The following is a 20,346-nucleotide window of genomic DNA, read 5'->3' on the forward strand; positions in this document are numbered from 1 at the left end:
ACGTTCATGTGAAATGAAATGAATGGAGTTTTACGTTCTACCTTGTGGGTCTTATGAAGACGGACAACGCCATGCAGTGTGCTGCTACGTTGGAAATTTTGCCAGGACAGAAGCATTAACCTGATCTTTTTCGATTTCCAACTGTCAAGGGATCTCTAACGGAGTCTCTTTTTATTGTCCCATTCGAACGTCTAGATCACTGACAGGAGGAAACCGGATTGAAAAATCCGCAGGTATTATCTCTACCTATGTCAGGATTGAACCCTGGACCTTCAGGTTAGCGAGCAAGTATCTCACTCACTGAGCCACCGTGGCTCCCAATAAGATAAAGTGAACTATAGTATGCTGAAAAACTCAAAATAGAATATTTTCACTGTTAAAATAGTGTTCAATACATCAATTATAGAGTGATATAGATATACCACTGTTAAAATAGTGTTCAATATATCAATTGTAGAGCGATATAGAAATACCACTGTTAAAATAGTACTCAATATATCAATTGTAGAGTGATATAGAAATACCACTGTTAAAATAGTGTTCAATACATCAATTGTAGAGCGATATAGAAATACCACTGTTAAAATAGTGTTCAATATATCAATTGTAGAGCGATATAGAAATACCACTGTTAAAATAGTTCTCAATACACCAATTGTAGAGTGATATAGAAATACCACTGTTAAAATAGTACTCAATATATCAATTGTAGAGTGATATAGAAATACCACTGTTAAAATAGTGTTCAATATATCAATTGTAGAGTGATATAGAAATACCACTGTTAAAATAGTGTTCAATACATCAATTGTAGAGCGATATAGAAATACCACTGTTAAAATAGTGTTCAATATATCAATTGTAGAGCGATATAGAAATACCACTGTTAAAATAGTTCTCAATACATCAATTGTAGAGCGATATAGAAATACCACTGTTAAAATAGTGTTCAATACATCAATTGTAGAGCGATATAGAAATACCACTGTTAAAATAGTGTTCAATACATCAATTGTAGAGCGATATAGAAATACCACTGTTAAAATAGTGTTCAATACATCAATTGTAGAGTGATATAGAAATACCACTGTTAAAATAGTGTTCAATATATCAATTGTAGAGTGATATAGAAATATTAAAACCGAACCTAAAGAAACATGTGGTAACTCAGAGTTTCACGCTATCAGATCTATTCATAGATATATTAAATTCTTACTTCAGTGAGATCTCTAAATTTACCAACCTCGGTCTATGCTTTCCTATTCGCTTGATATTGGTAACCTTAATACTCCAAAACACAACGACCAAACTATTCAAATACACTATGTCTATTTTTACAAGCTTTACTAATCTATCATAGTTAAATATAATGAAAATTTAAAATTCAACCCACGAAATAAAGGTCATAAAAAACAACAAGTTTGTAATAGTATAACCAAATAATACTATTATTATAATATATGTCACTTGTAATATATTACAGAGATAGCTTCGTCATTTTCCATTTGGATCTTGAATATATGTTAAAGGGGCCGTTCCGCCATTTTGTTGTTTGGTTCAGGGGGAGGGGGGGTGTTGATTTGAGTCTTGAATATATGTAAATAGTCTTCAGATATACTAGAAATGTACAAAAATCACAAATTCCTTTAAAAATATCTCAAACTAGGAATTTTACTCACTATTTCTATAGATATCTTTTCTATATATCACAGAGTATCAAAAAATTTCAAACGCGGATAATTCTGGACCCACATGGATTTGAAGGCCTAACTATCGACAGTGAGCTATGAACACTATTACTGATTAGCTTAGCTACAAAAATAAAGTAAAGTAAAATATGTCAAAAGGATGACGAACTTGTCCCGTTAAATAGTGCTCGCTTAGTTGTAAAGGTGGTAGCCCACTTTCTACTACAAACCAAACACAGAAGATCTAAACTACGCTCACATTAAAGCAGTTAACCCATTTTTTATTTCAAATTTCAAGTTAGAACCTGTACAGAGTTAATTGTTGTTTGTAAGTTTAAGTTGATACTCTCCCTTGAGTTGCTTGTAACAGTATACAGCATTTGGTAGAATATCGGTAAACATCAATGGCTCTTTTTACTAGGGGTGGGGGACCCTAACTTCAACCGGTCCCTATGGTAGTTGAACCACTATTATCTATTAATTCCATAATTTATTTGGTGGGAGGGGAGGTGGGTGGGTGTGTGTCAGACGGGCCACAATTCTTGGGTCAAGCCCAAAAGGATTTTTTTTTTAAATATACGGAAATGAGAGCTCCTCAACACAACAATTCGAATATTGTACCATTACCAAATTCTACAGCTTATCCTCGTAATATCCCGCACTGTCAAACCTCTCTCTTCATCTACCAACTAATTCTTTTCTGGTAAATGAAAAACTTAGTTGCAACAGCAGAAATATAATCTATCTTATATCTTGTAGGCCTACACTACAATACACATAAAAAATCTAGAAAACCTTTTTACAATCCCTTTAATTTTCCCTGTGGTGACCCGTCAACGTAGCCTATTATCTAATCGCCCACAACTTCCGTCTTGAAACTCAGAAACATTATAACTTACAGTAACTCAACTATAATGGGGACTAACCAGTAGTAATATATTCAGAGGGGCAATGGGGTATGGTCTTTAATTGAAGTAATGAAATTGGTCTGTTGTCAGAATTTTTTCCGAAAGGGGGAGAGGGGATAATCCTTTTTATCGGGGCAACCTACTCCAACCCCTAAAACAGATTTGATTTTGATTGTTAAGGGAGGTGGGGGAAGTAATATATCGGGAGGAGCAATGGTGCATGGTGTTTAGATAAGGTAATAAAAATGGTCGGCTGTCAAAATTTTTTCAGCTCCTCCCCCCCTTCCATTCTCCCCACCACACTTGCCCCCCTGTATCTACGACCCGATTCCATGTTGATTTTGATACAAGTGAAAACATTCAGGACCGTGTATTTCAATAATGGCCCTGAAAAAAATTGCCGTGTCTCGCCACCTGGTGGAAGAATTTCGCGTACCTGCTGCATTATGGACTACACGTGACGTCACTGTGTACATCCTCGCTTAAACATTTTACTGGATTGGGGAAAAATTGGAGTATTTTATCGAGTTAACTCGTGTTTTGTGGATTTTTCCGTTGTTTTAAGATTTGTGTACTATGAAGGAATTTAAGTGAATGTGTATTTGTAACGGATAGCAGTATTTTAAGCCCCAAAATGTTAAAATGCATCCCACTATTTCGAGCCTGCAATCGGCAGGTTGAATATATAGACAGACGACATTGGGCTTTAACAACCATTCCCGACGATGTTATGCGTTATTCCAGAAGTTTAGAGGAACTTTTATTAGATTCCAATCAAATCCGCGATTTACCCAGGGTAGGTTGGAATTATTTTGTCCTAAAATTCGACCATTTCTTAATGTAAACAATTGACAGGTCTCACCGGTTTCATCAATTTTAATTTCAGGGATTTTTTCGCCTGGTAAATTTGAAGAAAATTGGATTAAGCGACAATGAAATCGGTCGTCTGCCACCCGATGTGGGTAGTTTCATCAATCTTATGGAACTGGATGTTAGCAAAAATGGTAAATATTTCAGATTTTTTGCATTATTTACATTTTCAGTCTGTCGTCTGACACTTCCGATTTGTCCAAGATGGCGGCCATGTTGCCGTGAGTATTTGATAAAATGGGCGTGTTTCAATATGAATCGTGATAAACTTTTATCAATTTCTGTAATTATCTCTTTGCCTACAGTTTATAGACCCCATCTTGTTGTACTAATTAGTGACTGAAAGAGGTGTTGATTAATTGGGGTCATTAGGACACCTAGACTCTTCTCTCTTGTTTGAAATGACTGACATTCTTGAAATAGTTGAAGTTTTGATGGATCAGAGGTCATTATTACTCTGGGCCTACTCAGTTCACTGAATAATTCTCATTACTATGAGTAACTTGTTACAGTCATTTGTAAATTGTAAATATATAGACTTATGAAAATATTTCTAAAGCTAATCCTCTTTAGGTATCATGTTCGATATTCTACTTCTAGTTACAATCTTAAAGTACCTGATTCGACATTTTAAAGGGTTGATTTGGGCCTTGAAAATAAATAAATAGTCTTCAGTATTATAAGAGAACTGATCAAAAATATCTCAAACTCTTCTCTAGAAATCTGACTTTTTATGTACTGGTACTGGTATCTGATATTAAAATGAAGATATACTGTCTGTTTGAGAAAGGGGAGAAAAACTCTCCTAATAAGAATGCTAAGAAATTATCACCTTTTTCAGTTTTAGTCACCCAAACAATCAATTATCAATTTTGGACAAATCATCATAATGTAGGTCAAACTATAAAGTCAAGTTAAAGTCCACTGAATTATGATGGCCTCACACCTGTATCTACAGGGGAAAATTGATTGCCTCCCTGAAATAATTCTGACAACTGACCAATTTTATTACTGCAACTTAACACCATACACCATTGCCCCTGCAGATAAATTAGACATCTTCAGGGCAAAAGGTTAATTTGAAGAATGTTCAAGAGGTCTGTCGTTAGACCCTAACTAAAGTGGCTATATTAAAAATAAAAGTTAATAGAAAAGAGAATAAAAGTTTGGTGTAATTCTAATGAGACTATAGGGGAATGTTGTTATAGAATGAAAGTGTTTTATTGGGTAACTGGTAGTAGACTAGACTATATCAAACCATATTGAATTAATCATTATTTAATTACTATCTTTTATTCCTTACCAAACTTTTATTGATTTCTAATTTCCTACAAAATTAATACAGACATTTGTCTGAGCAAAGTAAAATTTTTTTTAATTTTTTCTATATTTTTGATAAGAATTGGAATATCAGTCTCAAAATAGTACTGTTAGTCTCAAAATGTCTTTGCATTAATTAAAATATAATCTTTTGTAAGTTTACATTGAAACAAAACACATTTCCCTCCTAGAAATTTCAACCCCAAAAAGTCACAAATTTTGGCTGAAAATTGTCCACTCACTGCACTGTAAATATCAGATTTTGAAGACATAAAGTGGGCACACGAACGGTCTTGGTCAGAGATTTCTGTCGCTGATTAGAGTCTTGAGTAAAATCTTGTGTGTGCCCGTGCTGCCATGTCAAGATTATCGCCTTGCAGACAGGATTTATAATATCAAACAAGTTTGATAATTGTCTCTGATTATTTTATCATCTGCAAGACCGAGCGTTATAATCCAATCAGATTCATTTTCCTTTCAATTTCATGCTCTCAACGTGATTATCAACGTAGTGGAAAATGACTGACTGGAGATTTTTGTCTCCTCGTGTGCCAGTGCCAGTCCGTGAAACCCCTGACATGACTCTAATCGGCCACACAAAAATCACCAACCAAGACTGTCCCTTGCCAGCACCTTTATGTATATATACACAAAAGACATTGTAAGACTAGATCAGTACTATTTTGAGGCTGATATTCCAATTCTCATAAAAATAATGGAAAACAATTCAAAAAAGTTTTTACTTTGCTCTGATACATGACAATCAAATTATAACTTTGGTTGCCACCTACAATTCTACAGCTAAACATACCTACGTGCTTCTATAGGAGAGTATGATCTATAACATCTAATACTTGTGACCTAGGCCAGTGCTTCTATAGGAGAGTATCTTCTATAACATCTAATACTTGTAACCTAGGCCAGTGTTTCTATAGGAGAGTATCTTCTATAACATCTAATACTTGTGACCTAGGCCAGTGTTTCTATAGGAGAGTATCTTCTATAACATCTAATACTTGTGACCTAGGCCAGTGTTTCTACAGGAGAGTATCTTCTATAACATCTAATACTTGTGACCTAGGCCAGTGTTTCTATAGGAGAGTATCTTCTATAACATCTAATACTTGTAACCTAGGCCAGTGTTTCTATAGGAGAGTATCTTCTATAACATCTAATACTTGTGACCTAGGCCAGTGTTTCTATAGGAGAGTATCTTCTATAACACCTAATACTTGTGACCTAGACCAGTGTTTCTACAGGAGAGTATCTTCTATAACACCTAATACTTGTGACCTAGGCCAGTGCTTCTATAGGAGAGTATCTTCTATAACATCTAATACTTGTGACCTAGACCAGTGTTTCTACAGGAGAGTATCTTCTATAACACCTAATACTTGTGACCTAGACCAGTGTTTCTACAGGAGAGTATCTTCTATAACATCTAATACTTGTGACCTAGGCCAGTGTTTCTACAGGAGAGTATCTTCTATAACATCTAATACTTGTGACCTAGACCAGTGCTTCTACAGGAGAGTATCTTCTATAACACCTAATACTTGTGACCTAGGCCAGTGTTTCTATTGGAGAGTATCTTCTATAACACCTAATACTTGTGACCTAGGCCAGTGCTTCTACAGGAGAGTATCTTCTATAACATCTAATACTTGTGACCTAGACCAGTGCTTCTACAGGAGAGTATCTTCTATAACACCTAATACTTGTAACCTAGACCAGTGTTTCCATAAGAGAGTATCTTCTTTAACACCTATTACTTGTGACCTAGCCCAGTGTTTCTATAGGAGAGTATCTTCTATAACACCTATTACTTGTGACCTAGCCCAGTGTTTCTATAGGAGAGTATCTTCTTTAACACCTATTACTTGTGACCTAGCCCAGTGTTTCTATAGGAGAGTATCTTCTATAACACCTATTACTTGTGACCTAGCCCAGTGTTTCTATAGAAGAGTATCGTCTATAACACCTAATACTTGTGACCTAGGCCAGTGTTTCTACAGGAGAGTATCTTCTATAACATCTAATACTTGTGACCTAGGCCAGTGTTTCTATAGGAGAGTATCTTCTATAACACCTAATACTTGTGACCTAGACCAGTGTTTCTATAGGAGAGTATCTCCTATAACACCTAATACTTGTAACCTAGACCAGTGTTTCTATAGGAGAGTATCTTCTATAACACCTAATACTTGTGACCTAGACTAGTGTTTCTATAGGAGAGTATCTTCTATAACATCTAATACTTGTGACCTAGGCCAGTGTTTCTACAGGAGAGTATCTTCTATAACACCTAATACTTGTGACCTAGGCCAGTGCTTCTATAGGAGAGTATCTTCTATAACATCTAATACTTGTGACCTAGACCAGTGTTTCTATAGGAGAGTATCTTCTATAACACCTAATACTTGTGACCTAGACCAGTGTTTCTATAGGAGAGTATCTTCTATAACATCTAATACTTGTGACCTAGGCTAGTGTTTCTATAGGGGAGTATCTTCTATAACATCTAATACTTGTGACCTAGACCAGTGTTTCTACAGGAGAGTATCTTCTATAACATCTAATACTTGTGACCTAGGCCAGTGTTTCTATAGGAGAGTATCTTCTATAACATCTAATACTTGTGACCTAGGCCAGTGTTTCTATAGGAGAGTATCTTCTATAACACCTAATACTTTTGACCTAGACCAGTGTTTCTACAGGAGAGTATCTTCTATAACACCTAATACTTGTGACCTAGGCCAGTGTTTCTAGAGGAGAGTATCTTCTATAACATCTAATACTTGTGACCTAGACCAGTGTTTCTAGAGGAGAGTATCTTCTATAACATCTAATACTTGTGACCTAGGCCAGTGTTTCTAGAGGAGAGTATCTTCTATAACATCTAATACTTGTGACCTAGGCCAGTGTTTCTATAGGAGAGTATCTTCTATAACATCTAATACTTGTGACCTAGGCCAGTGTTTCTACAGGAGAGTATCTTCTATAACATCTAATACTTGTGACCTAGGCCAGTGTTTCTATAGGAGAGTATCTTCTATAACATCTAATACTTGTGACCTAGGCCAGTGTTTCTAGAGGAGAGTATCTTCTATAACATCTAATACTTGTGACCTAGACCAGTGTTTCTAGAGGAGAGTATCTTCTATAACACCTAATACTTGTGACCTAGGCCAGTGTTTCTAGAGGAGAGTATCTTCTATAACATCTAATACTTGTGACCTAGGCCAGTGTTTCTACAGGAGAGTATCTTCTATAACACCTAATACTTGTGACCTAGGCCAGTGTTTCTAGAGGAGAGTATCTTGTGACGTAGGCCAGTGTTTCTACAGGAGAGTATCTTCTATAACACCTAATACTTGTGACCTAGGCCAGTGTTTCTAGAGGAGAGTATCTTCTATAACATCTAATACTTGTGACCTAGACCAGTGTTTCTACAGGAGAGTATCTTCTATAACACCTAATACTTGTGACCTAGGCCAGTGTTTCTACAGGAGAGTATCTTCTATAACACCTAATACTTGTGACCTAGGCCAGTGTTTCTACAGGAGAGTATCTCTTATAAAACCTTATGCTATTTAATATTTAAATTCTGTTTTTGTTGTTGTAGAAATTGGTGAAATTCCGGAGAATATCAAGTTTTGTAAGAATTTACAAGTTTTAGATTTTAGCAGCAATCCGTTAACTCGACTTCCAGAGGGTCTAACACAACTACGCAACTTGACTCATTTAGGACTCAATGATGTTTCTTTAACCAGACTGCCCTATGATATCTCAAGGTTAGTTCTATATTTATTAATGTTAAAACGGTTTGGGTTTTTTTCTAATGGCACTGTCACACTGGAAAGGCTTTCTTACTGCACTACTGCTGCGACAGTCGACGGAAGATTGGATCAGGTCAATATAATGGTGGTATAAGAGTGTAGGACACACCAGACTATTCACCAAGTCACAGAGTTTGTTTCAAAACCAAGATGCTGCAATCTGTTCTGAATTGTGTTGAGAACACCGTATGATTGTGAATCTTGTTAGACAAGGATTGTAAAATCACCTTGAGCTTTAAAATAGTCCAAGACACTGCTCAAACTGTTTCTAAATTTGTGATTATTTATGGGGCTTTTACTCTGGTTTCCTCACGTTTGACCGTGACCTAGTACATTACATGTTACTGTAAGATTGTAAATGGTCACATTCTGGTGTGACAGGACTATTATACAACCGGGTAATTTTCCTCAATAACCTTTTGTTACCCGGTTAGTTACTTAATGACCATGAAAATTTTGAACTAGCCAAACTGAAAGTAGATCACTACATTTTATCAACATTCGCTTGACTGTCACTGCACACAAGACAACTATTTTTACAATTATCCTTCTGCATGAAATTCTCTCATTTCACAAAATCTGTAAGAAAATTTCAGACATCAAATTCCAAATTTAGACCAAAAATTGTAAAAACCCCAAAAGGGCACAGACAACAAGCATATACAATCATTAACATTATTAAAATATCAGAATTCTTCTCTAATCACTCAGATCTAATGTATAATATTGTTATTACAGTTTAACCAGTCTGATATCACTCAGATCTAATGTATAATATTGTTATTACAGTTTAACCAGTCTGATATCACTCAGATCTAATGTATAATATTGTTATTACAGTTTAACCAGTCTGATATCACTCAGATCTAATGTATAATATTGTTATTACAGTTTAACCAGTCTGATATCACTCAGATCTAATGTATAATATTGTTATTACAGTTTAACCAGTCTGATATCACTCAGATCTAATGTATAATATTGTTATTACAGTTTAACCAGTCTGATATCACTCAGATCTAATGTATAATATTGTTATTACAGTTTAACCAGTCTGATATCACTCAGATCTAATGTATAATATTGTTATTACAGTTTAACCAGTCTGATATCACTCAGATCTAATGTATAATATTGTTATTACAGTTTAACCAGTCTGATATCACTCAGATCTAATGTATAATATTGTTATTACAGTTTAACCAGTCTGATATCACTCAGATCTAATGTATAATATTGTTATTACAGTTTAACCAGTCTGATATCACTAGAGTTAAGAGAAAATGAGTTAAAGTCTCTACCCCAATCCATTTCGAGTTTACTCAAACTACGTATTTTAGATTTGGGCAGTAATCAGATAGAGGAACTGGTAAGATAATTATAATTTTACACTTTTATTACAGTCCTACATCAGTCTTATTAATTAAAATTAGACTTTCCTTCTCTTTTTATTAGTTTATATTTTTATCATAGCCACTTCAGTTGAGGTCTAACGACAGACCTCTTGAACGTTCATCAAATTAACCTTTTGACCTAACATGATAAACACCACGTCACAAAATGCCAGCGCTGGAGAGGGAAGAAGTGTCTAATGATTCTCAGAATATGCTTTTTTTCGTGTCACAAAATCTCAGCGTTGGAGAGAGCAGGAATTTGATTGGCTGGCGGTATCAACAAACTGACGAATGTTCAAGAGGGCTGTCCTAAGACCCTAACTGAAGCGAATATATTAAAAATAAAAGCTAATAAAAAACAGAATGAATGTGTCATAGATAAATTTTTCTTCCTTCTTAGAGTAGCCACTTACCCTCTTATGCTAGTTTGGATCTAGAATTACCCCCACCCCCCACCCCACTGTATTTGGTGCATATAGTTTGCATAGAAAACATTTCATATTGGGTTGTCACTGTTTGATCACTCTCTTAAGAACAAACCCACATAGATACAATACAATGTTCATTTAAATCTAGGCTAATTATTAGATAGCCTCTATCATCCAGTCCATCTTTGTCTACATACAGCTTTGATGAAAGATAGCCTGGACTTGTTGTTTAATATCTCTGTAATTAACCTACAGTGGCTAATGAATCTGGTTGTAAACCCATATCCGTTTTGGTGATGGGAAATATTAACAATATCTTCGAATTTTGATTCTTTGCTGGAAAAATGGATAAATATAACATCCACAGATAAAAATATCAAATATAAACTCCCAAAACTTGAAAGAGTTGCCAATTTTTTTCGGTTGTAAACAAGTTGTTGGGGACTTGTAGATGGAATATGTTTAATTGTAGTTATCTCCCCTGACAGCATTGTAACAGAAAATTGAATGAAAACTTCCAGACTATATCTTTGTGGTTGACAGGTATTGTCTGGGTGTCAGAGGCTATCTCATTATTTTTTATTTAAAATGTTATTTATTGAGAATTCTTTTTTTTATTTCAGCCTTCGTCAATCGGAAATTTGCCAAATTTAGAAGAATTATGGTTGGATTCGAATCATTTAACAGAATTACCGACTGTAAGTATAAACTATTTCATTTATAACCTCTTATGAAATGTTTGATAACATGACTAATTGTCAAGGGCCTTATGTGACAAGGCAGGACGTAATTAAACACTTAGTTTTAGTAGAATTACAGGAACCACAGACGTCTGATGTAAATTGATGCTATCAATGTCCCTGATACACATAAAAAATTTCAGAAAACCTCTTTTTACTTATAAAAGAATTTCTTGTTATTTCAGGAGATTGGTAATTTAAAGAGGTTAACTCAGTTAGATGTGAGTGAGAATTTGTTAGATAAATTACCAGAAGAAACTGCAGGTCTAACCAACCTAACAGACCTGTCTCTGTCTCAGAATAATCTAGAATGTTTACCAGATGGAATTGGTAAGTCTGCTGTGGGTTCAAAATTAGCTGGCAGTCGTTGTTGCCTGGTGTAGAGTCAGAAAATCTAGGCCCTGTTTTATGGGGATTTTTTTCGCATCTCCGAATTCATTATCTAATGTTTCTCGGAATACACCTTTTGATTGCATCACAAAATCGTAGAGTTGGAGAGAGCAGGAATTTGATTGGCTGGCAGTTTCATCAAACTGATGAATGTTCAAGAAGGCCGTCTTTAGACCCTAACTGAAGTGACTATATTGAAAATAAAAGCTAATGCAAAAAACGGAAAGAAAACGAAACTAAGTGTTTGATGACATCACTAAACGCGAGGTGCGATAGAACATAATATGTGATTACCGACTTCATCAAACACTTAGTTTTAGTAGAATTACAGAAACCACAGACATCTGATGTAAAATTAGAATGATGTAAATTGATGTTATCAGTGTCTCAGATATACATAATAAATTTAGAAAACCTTTTTAAAATCACTTTAAAGGTTGTTTTTTTTTTTGTGTATTTGCAGGTTTTTTGAGAAAGTTATTGATTTTAAAAGTAGACCAGAATCAGCTGACTGTTTTAACGCCTCATGTTGGAAGTTGTGAGAATTTACAGGAACTTATTTTAACAGAGAATTTCTTAACAGATCTTCCTACTACTGTCGGCAAATTAAAAAGTTTAACGAATTTAAATATGGATAGAAACAGAATAACAGAAATTCCACCCGAGGTAAAACAACATTATTCATCCTTACATAGTCTTCTTTTACATTAACAATTGCTTGTAAACACTCTTAAACAGTTTTCATCTATAGCAAGATTTGTGCCTTCTAGAGTGTTTACGAGCAATTTAGTTTGTTGTATTTTTTTTGTTGGTCTCAATTATAATCTAACAAGATTTATACCAAGGTTGTGTACTGGTGATGTTTTTAGCAGACAATCACACTAGGTGTATTGTTGTTTCAGATTGGTAAATGTAATAAACAAGGTGTATTGTTTGGTAAATGTAATAAACTAGGTGTATTATTGTTTCAGATTGGTAAATGTAATAAATTAGGTGTATTGTTTGGTAAATGTAATAAACTATGTGTATTGTTGTTTCAGATTGGTAAATGTAATAAACTAGGTGTATTATTGATTGGTAAATGTAATAAACTAGGTGTATTGTTGTTTCAGATTGGTAAATGTAATAAACTAGGTGTATTGTTTGGTAAATGTAATAAACTAAGTGTATTGTTGTTTCAGATTGGTAAATGTAATAAACTAGGTGTATTGTTTGGTAAATGTAATAAACTAGGTGTATTGTTTGGTAAATGTAATAAACTAGGTGTATTGTTGTTTCAGATTGGTAAATGTAATAAACTAGGTGTATTATTGTTTCAGATTGGTAAATGTAATAAACTAGGTGTATTGTTGTTTCAGATTGGTAAATGTAATAAACTAGGTGTATTATTGATTGGTAAATGTAATAAACTAGGTGTATTGTTGTTTCAGATTGGTAAATGTAATAAACTAGGTGTATTATTGATTGGTAAATGTAATAAACTAGGTGTATTATTGATTGGTAAATGTAATAAACTAGGTGTATTGTTGTTTCAGATTGGTAAATGTAATAAACTAGGTGTATTATCTATGAGAGATAATAAACTACTAAGATTACCACAAGAACTAGGCAACCTTCACAAGTTACATGTTTTAGATGTGTCTGGTAATAGGTAAGTTTTAATAACATCTTATTTATAGGGTTCTATAGCACAGTCGGTTAGTACTACTAACCTTATTTCTTTACTGTACGTCATTTACTTGGTTACATAGAGTGAATGGTGGCTGTGGGTTCTAATCTCGATCAGTGTTTGAAAGTCAGATGACCTTGAATAAGTCATCTTTACTCATAATTCCAGTCAACCCAGCTGTAAATGGGTATGGATAATCCGGGAAAGATCAATGCCAAGAGGTTTGACCAAGGACCAGCTGGTAGAAAGGATCCTTAATTTTTTTTCTGTTGGGGATCAAAATGACGGATGATGGCATGTTGAAGTTAAGAGCACAGTGTTTTCCTGACATCAGCTCGGTAACAAGTGATTTGATTAAGGTGGTCACCTGTAAATAAAGAGAATTCATTGTGTGATTACAGATTAGAGTACCTACCTATAACTATAGCCAATCTAAACCTATCAGCATTATGGTTATCAGAGAATCAAGCTCAGTCTATGTTAAAATATCAGACAGATTTTGATGAACGAACTGGACAGAAAGTTCTCACTTGTTTCTTGTTGCCTCAACAAGGTTTTCATACAGAAAGCATGGGTAAGTTACCACTCTTTCATTAACGAGAAAAACATGTCAAATTTATAATCTAACTTGAAGGGAACAAAATAATCAGTCAAGTTCAAAATTTTCATTCTGTCTAACTTTTATTCATTCTGTCTAACTTTTATTCATTCTGTCTAACTTTTATTCATTCTGTCTAACTTTTATTCATTCTGTCTAACTTTCATTCATTCAGTCTAACTTTTATTCATTCAGTCTAACTTTTATTCATTCAGTCTAACTTTTATTCATTCTGTCTAACTTTCATTCATTCTAACTGTGATTGGTTCATCTTTTCACTGTATTAGGTGGTTATGTTACAGAGAATTTATTACGAGGAAGTGTAACAACAGATGTGTCCAGTCAGAAAAGTTGGACAGATAGAATTGACCGGCCTAGAGACAGTGTGATACGATTCCTGGAAGACCATGAGGTCAATTCTGATGAAGATTCTGATGTGAGTTCATGTTTATTTTATCATCTACGTATAAAATTATATATTCATCTAGGGGAGCCACGGTGGCTCAGTGAGTTAGACGCTTGCTCGCTAACCTGAAGGGCCAGGGTTCTATCCCGACATAGGTCGAGATAATACCTTCAGATTTTTTTTAACTCAGTTTCCCCCTGTGAATGATGCAGATAAGAGGGGCTGACATGAAAAAAGCGTCTAATCATTCGGATGGGACAATAAACCAGGGCCATGTGTGCTACAGACTGTACATGTTAAAGATCCCTCGACAGTTGGAAATCGAAAAAGAGGCCTAATGCAGCGCATGATTCTGGCCCAGTGTAAAGAAGTACAGACCAAGCACAGTTCACTTTAAGGGGGTTTTATGGCAGTCTTAACTCGGCTTATGTTTCTGTTGCATCTAAAAAGGAGTTATACCATGGTATATTTATTTCAACCAATCACAGCGTGTCGTACAGAATCTGTGTCTAAATATCAACTATGAATTGTGGGATTGCGAAACCTAAAGTAGAGTGATATGACCAATGAGATTATGAAACTGTTGATACTCACTTGTAACAGTGATTCTGATTGGTTGGAGAGTGGTGTATGATTGTCTGCTATAAATAGCTAGAAACATCATCAGTACACAACCTTGGTATAAATCTTGTTAGATTACAATGTAGACAGACAGAAAATAATGAAACAGAATTGTTATATGATTGTAATTAAATCAAGAACTCTGATGATTCAATACAAGTCAAGGTGAATATTTGTTATTTTAGAGTCATTTTGTACGTCATGGAACTCCTCATCCTAGAGAGTTGAAGGCACGACATGGTAAATATTTAAAACAGAAGGGAATAGATGGTCACGTGATACCACATCAAGATCGTAAACCTGGGGTAAGTTACTTGAAACAATTTTTAATACTTTAAACCCATGCCTCTATTCCAGTCTGTAATAGATATTTTAACATATATTGACAGGAATAGAGTCAGAAAAACTAGGCCCTATTATATGGGGATTTTCTACACCTCCGACGACTTTTTTCTCATATAATATTAAATTACCTTTACGATGACTGTAAATTAGTTTTGTTAGTATAACGTGAATCTGTGACCCTTGTACTTTTGACTGCGTGTTAGTTATAAATGACTGATGACATTAAAAAAACTTTGAATTGTGTAGGACTGAACTACATTAATACAAAAATATTCATCTTTCCAAATATATTTGGGTTTGGAGTATTTGGTTTGAATAAATAGATTTATAACTCCCACACCATCTGACAACTTTCAAATTATCTCTCAGAATCTGGTATCTAGAGGCAGATGTTTGGGTCTAACCATCAACCATCTATATTCCTTCAGCACCATCAAATTAATCAGTAGCTCTGACATTATTTTACCATTCTGATATTTCAGGATCAAGTTTTTCACCCGGCGAGAGATCATGATCCTAATATTGAGAGAGAACTAGAAGATGAAGAGAGACGTCAAGCCGAGAAAGAAAAACTGGCTAGTGATAAAAAGGTCACTATGACCATACAGGCCCCACAAATTATTAAAGGTAAGAATCACTTTAAAGATTGTAAACAAGTTTTCTAAATTCATTATATGTATCAGGGACACTGATAGCATCAATTTACATCATTCAGACGTCTGTGGTTCCTGCAATTCTACTAAAACTAAGTGTTTAATGACGTCACTAAATCACGAAGGGCTGTATGTAAAATGATCTGTCCCTATTAAAGATTATATATGAATGTTTGATATTGATATTCCAGCACCAGAACTTCAAGGTCCCCCACCCCCTTCAGCTCAATCTGAATCATCATCAGAGGGAGAAGATCTTCCTAAAGAGAGTGAACCCTTGATAAGACCAGGTACAGTCACAATAACATCAGCTGGTAAAATAATGCCGAGAGATGATGGACTGGCTGATACGTCGATGGAGAGTGATAGATTACGAGAGGAAGTGATGACAGATGAAGCAGGAAGTAGTGAGAGTGAGAGTGATTCTGGTAGTGAAGCCAGTACAGACGAACCGGTAAGTCATATCTAAAATCTAGACCACAATGATAGAAAATAAAGCTTATTAACACGTCGGCCATATTGAATCCAGAACGAGGCTCATAACGCAAACAAAGGTAACATGGTATCACTGTATAAAATGGCCACCTGAGTCTGTACATGATTCAGATGGCAATCATAAAAATTTCCCTCATTTCACAATGCGTGGCATTGCCGATATCATTTACACAAACTTGAGTAAAGAAGTTATTTAGACAAGAGTTTTGTTTGATAGAATTGTCATCACTGTATGAATTCTTATTTGATTATTGGAAAATGAAATTCGATATGTGTATACATATTCATAAAACGAAGATCAAGTTGGAATTTGAGCTATTTTCGACTGTTAGAAGCAGAGTTATTGTCCTTGCCCCAAAATCTTGAATATTTACTATCCGCATGTCATGGTAGGCGTATATGACTGTGGTCCACTATTTTAAACTTGTATTATCTATGTTTAGAAAAAGAAAAGAGAGAAGAAAAGTAATAAAGCAGTAGGATTTACAGCCGAACTTGATGAAGAACCAGACAAAGAACAACGATTAAGACGTAGAGATACACCTCACTATCTGAAAAATAAACGTGTGAACCTGAACGCTAGTAAAGAAGATGCTGAAATGAAAGTACGAGAGATTCTAGCCCAGGCTGCAGCCAGTAAAGACACAGCTGCCATATCTTCTGTTTTACAGGTACGATAAGATCTGATGTAATCTTCAGTCTAGAGTTAAAGTGATTGTAAAAAGGTTTTTTGAATGTTTTATGTGTATCACGGACACTGATAGCATCAATTTGAACCATACCAATTTTGTTGTCTGTGATTCCTGCAATTCTACTAAAACTAAGTGTTTGATGACGTCACTAATAGTGAAGGCCTTATATGAAAGAAGGTTCTTTCGCGATGAGACAAACCCTTATTATTATTAGTAGAATTTCAAGAACCACAGACGTCTGATGTAAAATTAGAATGATGTAAATTGATGCTATCAGTGTCAGAAAACCTCTTTACAATCTCTTTAACAAGAACCACAGACGTCTGATGTAAAATTAGAATGATATAAATTGATGCTATCAGTGTCAGAAAATCTCTTTACAATGTCTTTAACAAGAACCACAGACGTCTGATGTAAAATTAGAATGATGTAAATTGATACTATCAGTGTCCCCAATACACTTAAATACCTTTGAAAATCTCTTTACAATCTCTTTAATGATTTGATGTGATCTCAACTATAAGAGTTTTACATGAGGCAGAAATTTTGAGTTCAATATTTCCTGAAAGCTTTTTCATGGTTTTACATCTTCTGTAGGCTCTATAGCTCAGTCGGGTTTGTTCTTCATGACATCATTTGCTTGGTTACGTAGAGTGAATGATGACTGTGGGTTCTAATCTCGATCAGTGTGTGAAAGTCAGATGACCTTGAATAAGTCATCTTCAATCATAAATCCAGTGGACCTAGCTGTAAATGGGTACAGATAATCAGAGAAAGATCAATACCAAGAGGTTTGGTCAAGGACCAACTGGTAGAAAGGATCCTTAATTGTAAACTACAGTTGTTTCTTTGTTTCTGTAGCCACCTGAAGATGATAAAATAACAGTGATGTCAACAACACAGCATGTACCAGTTAGAATACAAGAAGAAGAAATGAGAATGAGAATTATACGTCAGCATGGACAAGGTTTAGGAATCAGTATTGCAGGAGGAAAGAATTCTTCTCCTTATAAAGGAGATGATGAGGTTAGAACAGTTTTTATTATTCTCATTTCTATCACACAACAGTTCTGTTCTCTAGTTCATAACACAGGTACATAAAAACAATATTTTTCAAGACAGGCTTCTGTACTTTATTGATAGTTCCAAGATTAGCATAATGAGCCACGCCCCTATAGTAATGATTGACTATCTATTGATACCTGGATTAAATGTTGATATTTCAGAGTGTGTTTAACATAATAAGCCACACCCCCTATAGTAATGATTGACAGGTATTGAAACATGTATTTAATGTTGATATTTCAGAGCGTGTTTATTTCCCGAGTAACTGAAGATGGTCCAGCTGGTCAAGTTGGTATCATGAAGGGAGACAAACTATTATCTGTGAGTTTCTCTTTTTCTTAAAGCAAGGGCAATAACTCAAATCATTACTAGTTTCAAACGTAGAGATCTCATCCATTATACTCATCTTTACCAAGTTGCCAGTATTTTTTGAAATTTTTAACATATCAGAATTGTAAAGAGGTTTTCTACATTTTTTATGTATATCAGAGACACTGATAGAATCAATTTACACCATTCTAATTTACAATCAGATATGTTTTTGCAATTCCTCTAAAACTAAGTGTTTGATGACGTCACTAATCATAAAATATGCTAGCATCTCAAAAGGCCTTTCGCGATTAGTGAACATTTCGTTTTACTAGAATTAGATTAACTACTAGATTATTGTGAGTATCTTGGAATGGTATGATAAATTAAATCAAATTTTATAATCTAAATTAAAGCCTATTTGGAAGTCACTGTAAGAATTGTGTCTTTAGACCCTGACTGAAGTGGATATATTAAGAATAAAAGATAGTTTGGTCAAACCTCTATTTTAATATTTTCTATGTGTGTTTTGAAGGTAAATGGTATTAGTTTGTTAGGAGTAGATCATTATGAGGCTGTGAACGCTCTAAAGAATTGTGGAAATGATATTATAATGGTTGTGAGTCGGGAGGTGGTGCTACCAGCTGAACAGGTTGAAGAAGAGCATACACACACCAGTATCGCGACTGTTTCATTTGAAGCTGACCCTGATACACAGTTTCTAGGCCAGGTAATTATTGTGATCAGTTCCCTCCCTTGACTATTGAAATGGGAGATAATTGTTTTTTCATCAGTTACTTCCCTTGAACCTCGTAAGTCCATCATCTATTTCTTTGAGATCAGTATGTTTACTCTTCTAGACACCTGATACCACTTTTCATTATAAAATATTTACTCATTTATAACTGATATACTTCCTCATATGAAAAGTTTATTAGCTGCCACCAATGTTTCGCCAATATGTTTTTTTTGATTTTGGGTCTTGTTTTGAGTTTTAGATTGTTAATACTTGATTTATTTATTACAGACTTTAACAGAAGTAGTTGAAAGAGAGAATGGTGGTTTGGGTTTGAGATTGTTAATATTTAGTTTATTTATTACAGACTTTAACAGAAGTAGTTGAAAGAGAGAATGGTGGTTTGGGTTTTAGATTGTTGATATTTAGTTTATTTATTACAGACTTTAACAGAAGTAGTTGAAAGAGAGAATGGTGGTTTGGGTTTTAGATTGTTAATATTTAGTTTATTTATTACAGACTTTAACAGAAGTAGTTGAAAGAGAGAATGGTGGTTTGGGTTTTAGATTGTTAATATTTAGTTTATTTATTACAGACTTTAACAGAAGTAGTTGAAAGAGAGAATGGTGGTTTGGGTTTTAGATTGTTAATATTTAGTTTATTTATTACAGACTTTAACAGAAGTAGTTGAAAGAGAGAATGGTGGTTTGAGTTTTAAATTGTTAATATTTAGTTTATTTATTACAGACTTTAACAGAAGTAGTTGAAAGAGAGAATGGTGGTTTGGGTTTTAGTATAGCTGGAGGTCGAGGAGCTACCCCTTTTAAAGGCAATGATAACGTGAGTCTATCTTTATTTTAAAGTTATTATCAATTCTTACAGTAGACTCTTATGGCTACAAGTTAATATCATGATAATATATCACGATATGGATATATATATCACGATAGGGTTATATATATCACGATATGGGTATATTTATCACGATATGGGTATATATTGCGATATTGACATATATCACGATATGGTTATATATCACTATATTGGTATATATCACGATATGAGTGTATATCACGATATGGGTGTATAAGGTATGGGTGTATATCACGATATGGGTGTATATCACGATATGAGTGTATATCACGATATGGGTGTATAAGGTATGGGTGTATATCACGAT

At 34.5% G+C, this 20,346-nt stretch overlaps 1 protein-coding gene across 1 annotated transcript; it reads left to right on the forward strand.

The window, feature by feature from the left end:
* Positions 1-3,062: 3,062 nt before the first annotated feature.
* LOTGIDRAFT_226906 (hypothetical protein) lies at positions 3,063-13,824 on the forward strand (the record flags this gene model as incomplete). Its single annotated transcript, XM_009054378.1, has 9 exons — positions 3,063-3,392; positions 3,483-3,600; positions 8,412-8,580; positions 9,874-9,994; positions 11,071-11,145; positions 11,373-11,517; positions 12,041-12,243; positions 13,113-13,228; positions 13,648-13,824. Coding segments are annotated over exons 1-9 (1,284 nt in total), but the record flags the coding sequence as incomplete, so codon positions are not given.
* Between the last annotated feature and the right edge of the window lie 6,522 nt (positions 13,825-20,346).

This window comes from Lottia gigantea (assembly GCF_000327385.1).
Source record: "Lottia gigantea unplaced genomic scaffold LOTGIsca_214, whole genome shotgun sequence".
NCBI classification, from domain to species: Eukaryota; Metazoa; Mollusca; class Gastropoda; family Lottiidae; genus Lottia; species Lottia gigantea.